At 34.3% G+C, this 10,566-nt stretch overlaps 1 protein-coding gene across 1 annotated transcript in view; it reads right to left on the reverse strand.

The window, feature by feature from the left end:
• The window catches only part of CEP112 (centrosomal protein 112kDa), a 170,064-nt gene that overhangs the window by 119,021 nt on the left and 40,477 nt on the right, over positions 1-10,566 (reverse strand). Inside the window, exons 12-16 of the mRNA XM_009323669.1 lie at positions 10,022-10,176; positions 9,559-9,688; positions 8,474-8,566; positions 7,595-7,654; positions 3,672-3,751 (exon numbers count right to left, since the gene is read on the reverse strand). Of these exons, the coding sequence (XP_009321944.1) occupies positions 3,672-3,751; positions 7,595-7,654; positions 8,474-8,566; positions 9,559-9,688; positions 10,022-10,176 (518 nt within the window). The remainder of the gene's footprint in view (positions 1-3,671; positions 3,752-7,594; positions 7,655-8,473; positions 8,567-9,558; positions 9,689-10,021; positions 10,177-10,566) is intronic.

Here is a 10,566-nt window from a genome sequence, read left to right on the forward strand (position 1 = left end):
CTAGTAAAAAAATTAAAAATATTAAATAATTGGTATTAAAATCTTAGCAGAGGCAAAATAAATATTTTTAATAAATAGGTGTCCAAACTTCACAGAGCAAGACACAACAGATCATGCTGAGAGCTACTCTGGATAACAGTGTTGTATAAAGTCAGCAAGACCTTTTCTTTCTCTTCCATGTAATTTCTTCAGCAACAAATGGATACAGATTTTTTCTTAATTTTCTTCTGTCGTATTCAACTCAGACTGTAGTGTGACAAATTGTAATATAACTATACCTCTATTTCCTATTCCTCTACTTAAAATAAAAAAGATAAGAACCACAGAGATTTAGCCTATTTGTAACCCACTCTCATGACATATTTTATGCAACCAAACTAAAGGGATTAGAGAAACAACCTTTCCCCCCAAGTAATTACACAGAAGCTTTTTAAGAATACTTTGTTATTATATAAATGCAGTTTAAATGACATTCTAGAAAAATCCTTGGAGCACTTCCTATAGTCACTTTTACTATTAGGTAGTGCCTATGACATGCATTGCTAAACTAAAAATAAAATTTATATCTACAAGTCACCACCAATAGTCACAAGTATTAAAGCAATTCTTTTGCAAAAGATTTGTTTTTGACAGATTTCTACCACAAACTTCAGAATAAAACCTGACCTTCCATAAACTATGTAAACCCATATTCAGTATTAAAACTCTGGCAACACTATTTATTTGAAATGAAAGATACTTTTAGAAATGTGGATTTTGCTATTCCACACAATGCCTCAAATCACTTCCATTATGCATCTGTGTGGATACATTTGAAACTGCAATAGCAGTGTTTGCTGTCACACCACTGGAAAAATAATAATAATACAAAACCCCACTAAAATGCCTGCCGCTTCCCTTTCTATGTGTTTGCAGCTGACTAGCTACTCAAGATATAATCCTGTGGCCATTTCAGAATCAAAGTGCATTCAGATCAAAGTAGTTTATGAGAAATCACTGATGCACCTACTGGGTTCTGAGCAGCAATTCCACAAGGCATCGTTTCTATTGAAGATGGTGAACTATATTTTCACCCATCTCAAGGAAGATAAGGTTGTGTTCTAAAGGTTTACTTACTGTGTATGCCTTAGCTTGTAATACTTAATTTGATTCTGCGAATAGTCAAAGAAATACAGAAAAATAAAGCATTTGCACATAAAACATTAGGTCTTGTGGATTCATATTAATAGCAAGAGACTGTTAAAAGGACTAATTTTTGCAGCAATGGGGAAAAAAGCCATAAGGAAGCCATCCATTTCTGACACAAAAATATTACTGCTTGTTATGATTACTTGCATACATGTCATATATAAACACATACATGTAAAATCTTAATACTGTCCAGAAACATTGGTGCTAAATTAACGTGCACTGACATATCCATGAACAGAAATGTACAGATGCAAGACACAGAGGTTTTGCACTGGAGTTGAAATCTGAAAGAACCGGCCAGCAGAATATATGCTGGGCTTAAACTAGGGGCCCTATATTTCTGTAAACACAATATTTTCAATCTTTAGGAGCCCAAATCCACCCCGATGACTCTGCCAACTTCTGTCTCCATCCAGACAAAAACAAGGATGAAAGCTAATTTTTATTTCCGTTCACTTACAAAATAATTACTTAGTAGCATCACTAATTCCATCATTAATCTTAAAATTAACCCCAAATCACTGGTATAAAACAACCAAAAGAACAGTAGTATAGATTCATTATTAAAGAATAAGCTATCTCCAAAATTAAAACATTTTCCGTTTTCAATTAGGAGAGTGATTTAATATCATTTAATATTAGAAATCACTACATTATTTTCAACACCCTGAATCAAAAAATAAAATTAAAAAAGGCATAACAAAGAGTGCCAGAGGACACGGAAGCAACCTGGGAAAAGTACTCTACAATATGAGTGCAAGTAGCTTATATTAGAAGACACTTTGAAAACCGGGAATAGGTGTTAATCACTTGCTATAGTGGAAATAGTCTAGACGTACTTTTAACCTGTCATGCAGTCTCCAGGGCTCTTGGATCCCAGAGGCTGACCTGTCCTCAGTTTTGGCCAAAGGAACCACTCACACAAAGCACAAGGTTGAGACTGGCCTCTGCCAGCGTCATCTTAATTTGTGGGCCCTGAAGCATCTACCAGTCAACTGGGATCTTGAAACTTTAGTCTTTGAAATCCTTACTCTAACCCAAACATTAAACCTAAGCTTAGTTACAGCTAGGGAATATCTGAAATAAACAAGGACCTCCTCAGCTATCTACAAGAGCTTCTCAGTGCAGCGGTGTTAATGAAAAGTAAGTTCAAAATCCACAGCACACCAACCCACCTTACAAATACTTGCCTGAAGTGGAGCACTACCATGTTTACTCTGCACTGAGAGCACCCACATGGGGAATAAGTTCTGAGCAGCCAGTGGACTGTAAAGTCAGACTTATTTTATTAACAGAAGTAAGTGCAAACTGACATGTTATTTGAAAGCCATGGAAGATAACTAATGCAACTACGTTATCAATGAATCAGACGTTGAGATGCTAAAAGATTAAGTTTAGTTGATAACAATTCAATCTCCCTAAAATTATAAATAATAGTCAGCATAAAGAATTTAAAGATTAAAAGCATAGAGTTTTTATTAATGTCTGCAGTGATTTAAGTCTCTATTTATGCCAAATACCTAAGAGATTATAGAATTAAAGGAATACAGACTTCAGCCCTGTGACTTTTATTGAATAAAAGTATCTTCACAATGCCCCTATCAGCCTAGATAAGATACATTGTAACATTTAACTGAGTAGTTTTAGCAAATAACTTCTGGTTTGTTTCAGAATAATCTGTTTTCCCTAGAAATTATTTCCATAACTTTGAATTTAAGCTGGATAAACATATGGAAATAATATTTTACATAATCAGAAATGGAAGCAGCATAACAAGAGTCGATCTTGTCATATGTGCATCTGCTGCATATAAACCAGTCCTCTGCTCAGAAAACATCAAACTTGTTGCGTCCTGATTAGTTTTTTAATGTACAAGGTCAGCATAAAAGCTGTTCCAAGTTAGTTAATGAAAAGTGTCTTCTGTTTGCTGCAGACCATTTCTACGAGCTTTAGCTACATTTGAAAAATAAGTATTCACACAAATAAGTGTGGTATCAAAGAGGAAAAATCCACATTAAAGTTGTAATTTATGGATAGTAAAAAAAAAAACAACCAACCACAAACATCATATACTAAATCAAGTGAAAATATGATTTAAATAAACACATCTTTCAAATTTATCCCTTCCTCTGAAATAGCCCAAAGCAACTAGTCTTTAGTTTGGATTATTTGCCTACTAAGTATCCATTCTAAATTGAAGCCGGTTCCATTTATTTGACAGGGCAAGACCAGCTGACATCACTAACTTCAATTCTGTTTTATTCCTACCACGTGAAAGTCAACAAATTTGGGTGGCTTGGTTCTTGCTTTACTTTTTTAATTTTTATGGCTGACTAGAAGCCTGAAGATGCAGCTTTACAGTGGGAAGATAACCCAGACAAATTATAGGAAGGCAGTTAGCTGAGACAAAGCATAAGTTTATTTAGTGAGTTTGACTAAAAAATTGGGGATGGTTCAACAATTATTCCATATTCACTTACTTCAAAGTCTCTTCCAGTTTGCGAATTTTCTTTTGAGCATCCCCTCTTTCTTTATCAAGATCATTCCGGATGCCATGAATCTACCATTTGAAGGAAAAAAATACCATATTTTAGCTAAAACAAAGTCTGTTTAAAAAAAAAAGTTATTTTAAATTATAAAAACTATTTATTTTGCATATTTCTTATGCACTGATGTAGATAAGCATCTGTATCTTTCTAAAATTACATAAAATGCAAGAATAAGAGATTAAGTATGAGAATATAGCCAATAGAGCTATTTCTCTTCTCACAATGAATATTATTCTCTAGAATAAAGAAATATCAGTAATTACATAAAAAGGAACTAGATTTTTCTTTAGATAAATACAGGAAAGCATATAGAAGTCTGCCTAAAATAATGACATGTATTCTCTACGGTACAGAGTTCCTACTTAGCAATTTGTGAATACCCAGAGTGAACTACTTTTTATCAACTCTTAAACAATAAAAATACCAAATGTAATGATAATAAATAACATAACTTTAGAACAATACATACTCAAACATTAACTAGCTGAGGGTAGATACTCTTAAGAAAAGTAAAACTTTTCCTCAAAGTGGTTTGCTACTAATGAACGCAAATGAAATCAAGCTGGAGCACTTGAATCATTATATAAAGCTTTTCATTTTTCCATTTTGCATCCAGATATTAAAAACGCCATTTGGAATTGCGGGGGTTATACACTCTTGTATAAGTGTACAACTAATAAACCCACAAAAAGCACACAGACACCTCTAAAATGATAGAGCATCTTAGCTAACAATTATTATTCCATAGTAAACTGTGACCATGTGCTGCTTATAATACAGCGTGAATCCAGAAAAATAGGTCATCTGTCACTCCAATGGACGTGGCAAGAAATCAATCCTAGTGCAACCCGAAAGCCTCTGCATCCTCGCACAACAGAAAAAAACCTGCCCGTCATCTTCCTATCTCTTCCCCATCATCTCTTACCTAGATCAGCATTAGTATATGTGTTCACTTTGAATAATCTTGCAGTATAAAAATCTTCCGCATCACTAAACATGACCTCAGTACACAGCAGAGGATCACTACTGTCTAACATCACAGGGTCCCACACCTCTCTCCATTTTCCTTCGCTCGGCCACGCTGCTTATCCCTCTTCCTTCCATTTCCCCAAGCAAACTGCATTTCCAAGTAATTCTCCTCCATGCAACTGCCATTACACCGGGCAATATCTATACACACATATTTTAAAAGACATTTGCACACAAAAGTGAGACAGACAGACCTCTACATAAACATCCTAAAAATACTCAGTTACAAAAAAAACTTTGAGGCCCTTTAATTCTCCTCTAAATGTTTGTATTTTTCCCAGTATATTTTATTTCCCATTTAAATTTGAAATACTATTTTAATTCCTATTAGTATTTAATCAATGCAGAATGAAAATGGCAACTTTCAAGAGCACACAAGGAACATCCTAGCATCTGAGAAATTGCTTCTCTCCCTATAAAGCAATATAGTCGCAAAAAGCGTTGAACAAAATCTGACTCCCACTTCCTAAATTCACTAACCAGGGGTAGACATTTTTATGAAGAATTCTTTTCTCTGGTACTTCTGGATCAAGAGAGGAGAGCAGCTTCAGAATTTGGCAACCTCCCCGGCATGGTCCAAAACCATGGGTTTTCATAATATTTTTTGCCAAAGGCAGATTAAGTACAAGAGTTTGTTTTGCTTTTAGGATTGCTCAAGTAACAATGTGGCAATGTGACATACTAAGCATGTTTTTCTTTACCGGATGGGGAGCACAGGAAATCCTTTATTCACCTACAATCATTTGCAATGTTACATGCTATTAAGTCAACACAATAAAGAAAAACGTGTCTTAATAAGTGTATAAGTCAGAAGCATAAGAGTATAGTGCAATAAAAAACAACAAATTTAGAGATTCTCTACTACTGTAAGCAGTTCCGTGTAGGTGTTCACTACATGGAAGTCTGAATACTTGGTTTGAAAGAGCCTCCAAACCAATGGGCTGTCTATCAGAGAGCAAAGAAGGTATTGCTAAACCTGGTAAAATTATATATATTTAACAGCTGGCTCGAGAATGGCTCTCAGGAATAATCTGTCACTGTTCTTACGCTTAGCTGAGTATTTGGAAAACAAGCAGTAGATTATTTATAAAAAGCAGGTGTTTCCTTTGCTTGTAAAACCATTTAGCCTAACTGGTTCCTGATTCAGCAGATAAGCACATTTAATCAAACAGTGACATTTAGGGTTACTACCTATTATTTGTTTGATGTTTAAATATCCTAGCAGGCAATAGCCACTGTAGACTAATAAAGATTATTAGATAATGGGTAGGTTCTTAAGCGAACAGATTGCACCAGAGACTTCATGATTCCTTTACTTGAAAGCAAGCTTATTTAGTATTTTACAGGCCAGTCTATACTATTTTATGGATTTATATCCATAGATTGTTCGCATGTATTTTTTCTCCTTTTCTCAAAGATTTTACTTCGAAAACACAGTTACATCAAAATTTATGAATAGGCAAACGGCTGTAATGTTATCTATTAAAAATAAAGGGTCTGTTTTCTTGTTTACTGATACAGCGTTACAACTTCAATATCTGTGCTTACTGGCGTAGAGTGATTGCTGACAGGCTCTTAGCCCATGCTAAGTAGCATTCTCCCAAGTGATCCTCAAACCTCATTCAAGATTCACACAGGACAGGCACCGCTGCAGAAAGGTAATACAGATGCGTCCACCTTACTGCCCAGAATCATAAAGTTTAATGGTGTAGATGTGAGCCATTTGATGGCATTTGGACTTGGTGCCTGGAAACATTACCAGCCACGTTTAATCTGTACTTATCTGCAGAGGAAGTGATGTACTGCAATAAACCAATACCCACTATACTTCAATAGCCAGAAGATATCCAAATTATGCTATTTTTTTTTATTTTGACCTGCAATATTATTCCAATCCTAGGCTATTCCTGAGGCCAACATTCATAAAAACCATAACTTGCCTAAAAAGATAAATGTAGGCTAGGATTAGACCAAAACGTATCTTGGAATGAAAAAGTATTTGACTTCAAGTCAGCAGAAGGCACTAACTCAAACCAAAAACTCACTACAATTCATGTTACAAGTGCTATTACCAAGTGACAAGTAGCTATGATCACAATTCATTATTTTATGTTATAAATTTACCACATTTGGAAATGACATGTTTGAATAACACATCCTTTCAATTAAACAGGCATCTAACGCACCCTCTTACTAAACACTGCATGAGTTGAACATATAACGTCACTAAAATGGAAGTTTAATTTGAAACCTATGGATGTTTGAAGTCTAAAAGAGTAGACAGTATTTACAAAGTGCTTTAAGATGAAGTGTTTTTGATGAAAATTACATTTTTTTAATTTAAGCTTGTGATGTAAAAACAATGCATGTTGACAATATATAAAGAACACTTTCAAATCATGGAGAAGTATGGAATAAAGACATATTGGGGAAAAAGAAGTATGGAAAAACATATGAACACTGACAACAGGTCAGGCAAAGTTCAATTTAGTTCATTATCTTTTCTCTAACAGCAGTTAACATCAGATGCCAACAAAAGAAGCGTATACAAACAGGACAGGCTTACAGTGGCACTTCTTTGGTAATGCCCTCCCAGCCTCCGTCATTTGGCAACAGGTTCCTAGAATCAGAGGCGATATCTCTGTACCTAAACAGCTGTAATCAAAATCTTCCTTGAATTTGTCCAATTATTTTTCCAAGCCATGTGAAATGCTTGGATTCCAAAATTTACTACTTTGGGGATTTCAGAATTTAAACCTTTAGCTTCTGTATACAACAAAATCAGAAACGTGCATAAGATGGTATATTTTCCTGAAAAACATTACCTGTTTTTCATATACACGCTCCAAGTGAAGTTTGTCCTGTTGAAGCTTGTATTCTTGATCCTGCAAGGGAAGAGATGTGTATTCTAAATAAACAAATCACATTTTTCTTTCATTTCAAAGCAGTCATTAAGCACACAAACATTTGCTGTTATATAGAACAGTCTGTAAAAATTAAAAATCCACTTTATATTGTCATTAAAAAATTCTTTGACATACAAAAAAATTCGACGAACAGCAAAAATATCCACACATAACAAGACTATCTCGAAAGTCATGATTTTAGTCACTTTCTAAAGAGAAACAGCAACATGTTTTCCTGAGCTATTAGAACGCCATTCTGTACCACATCAACTGTGAAATGGAAGACATCGGAAGAAAAGTAGATGCCAAAACTCAAACAGCATTGATACATGGTACAGATGTGGAACTCATTATCCTGAGATAGGACTAATTTAAATGCCTATAGGAAGACAGAATATTGAACTGAACTGTTAAATAGCAACAAAAATAAAAACAATTTTGAAACTCACTTAAAAAATGTTTACAGTTTAGGAAAAAAAAAAGATATTAGTAATTCCTTGACATGCTTCTCTATAATCCACTGAAACATGTTTATACTGTTTTATCATGTGAACCACAAGAAACAGTCAAAAAGTTCCTGTGAAAATTCTGCTCTTACCCATACAGTGATCTTTTTTAGTCGTACTTTTTAAATCAACCTTTAAGCCTAAGGTGACACTTTATATATTTCTATGAATAAAATACACATAAAGATGCATGTTACATGTAAATGCATTTTAGTATGGCTATCTAAACATTCAAATCACTGGACAAAGTAAAAAGGGCTGGTCATTCTTGAGTAAGAAATTCAGGGCTCACCCTCAGCTGTTGCTGTCTTTGATGTTCTGAATCTTGTAACTGTTGTTTTAATAGAGACGTGCTATGCTGTAATTCTTCAATCACATCAGATGCCTGTAGGGATTTAACAGAAAAAGGAATTCTTGTGTTGCATTCCTCATTAGCTCTACAGATACATCTTCTGCGTTTTTAAAATTTATTTCTCAAAGGTGCTTGGAAATCGAAAAAAATTATCAACTGGGGAAAAAAAACCTGTATGAGTTTACAACTCTGGATACGTCACTTCTGTCCGTCTGGTGAACCCAGAAATGTAAACAAACCCACAAAAATAACTAATAATAAAAAAACCTTTGACACTAACAATTGAAAGAAAGAAAATTACCTCGTAAATTAAATGGAGTAAAAGTATCATCAAAGCTCCCAGAATTCCAGTAAATAAATGCAAAGGACCCCATTTGTCCTATGGCTCTAAGGATTAGCAGATGGTATTTAAACCATGAGCCTTTTCTACAATTATTTAGCTTGAAAATTATATTCAATATATACTATATAGCTACCTACGCATATTAGTAGGTATCAACCTGATGGATGCTTTTACAGAAACAAACCGGAATTATTACATTTTGGGTGGAATGTACGCTTGCAGAATTTAAAAATAATTTCTTAAACATGTAAGTATTTAACATAATATTCCATATTAAGAGGCCTGCAAGACAGTTTATTTCTGGAAAAAAATATTTTCCCTCATTTAAGAGACCTTATGAAAACATTAAGTCTTTAAGTGTGCTGAGGTCCCCTGGTATCCGGAATTTTCACAGAAGCACAAACAAAATCAGCATATTAATTGTACCTTATCTGAATCAGCTATGGAAATACCACTTGTATGTACACATACGCACACACCCCAGAATTATCAGTCAACTTCAGATGATTTTTCAGTCAAATTTGGGAATGAAAAATTAAATCACAATTCGTTTTAAACTTATGCACATGAATAACTTAGGGAACTGAACAGTTCCTTGGATTTATTCATAAATATTACATTTATATTTAGGAGACCACTTAAAAAATAAACATTTTAATGCCTATTATACATGGAAGCATACCTTAGCTGCAGAGAGCGCATGTTCCTGCTTTATAAAATTTATATCAACATCATATTTACTTTGTAGTTGCTGAATGTTCTCCTCATATTCCTGTATAATATGGTCCTTGTCTTTCTGAAGTGAGCTGTGCCTACAAGTAGTAAGCAAACAGAATATGGAAATTGCTTTCATATTTTGGCACCTTACCTGCTCAGTATCAATTCTACAGAGTATGCAAGTCTGCCTGTACCACGTGCTCATTGTAACAGAATGAAATGCTTATAAATAATGGAAAGATAACATACTCCTTACAATGGTCTTTTGGGTCAGCTCCAAAATGAGTTTTACATCAATTAATACATTTTCATGACAATTTTCTAATGCCAATTACTGTTCACTGAGTTCTTGAAATAAAATTAATAATGTTTGCTTTTGGAAATTCCATATTCTTCAATGTTAAAAACAGCAACCACTATTTAATTACCTTGCTTTCATTTCCTGAAGTTCAGAGCATACCGCCTGGTAACGCTGTTCTGCATCAGTCCTTTCTTGAGATAATTTTTGACGCTGTAAATTACTATTTTCAGCTTCAACAGTCAACTGCTGGACACGAGCCTCCAGTTTTTTGACCGTCTGGTTCTAAAAGAATAGGTTGTTGTTAAGAAAACCAGAATAAATTAGGGTATACCCCTGTTGTTACTCAGTAGCCTAGAGCAACAAGGTTCTTTGGTGGTCCAGAGACACAAGAGCTACAATAGCAAAGCTGTCAATAATCATGACAGTAAATTCTATGTTGTATACAAAAAATAAATCTTCAAAATATGAATGTCTAATACACCACACACACCCCCCCACCAAAGTGACGCATCTTCTCCCCTAAGCAAAACAATATGTGCAACTGATTTCTAAACTACAAATCTTTTAAAATAGGAGAGAAGACAGATATTTCTATGAAAAACTGTAGTGGATGATAATATACGTAAAGCATTTTTAGACTTTCCATTAACCAACGAATGCATTATCATTAAT

This window comes from Pygoscelis adeliae, unplaced genomic scaffold (assembly GCF_000699105.1).
Source record: "Pygoscelis adeliae isolate BGI_AS28 unplaced genomic scaffold, ASM69910v1 Scaffold75, whole genome shotgun sequence".
Taxonomy (NCBI): domain Eukaryota; kingdom Metazoa; phylum Chordata; class Aves; order Sphenisciformes; family Spheniscidae; genus Pygoscelis; species Pygoscelis adeliae.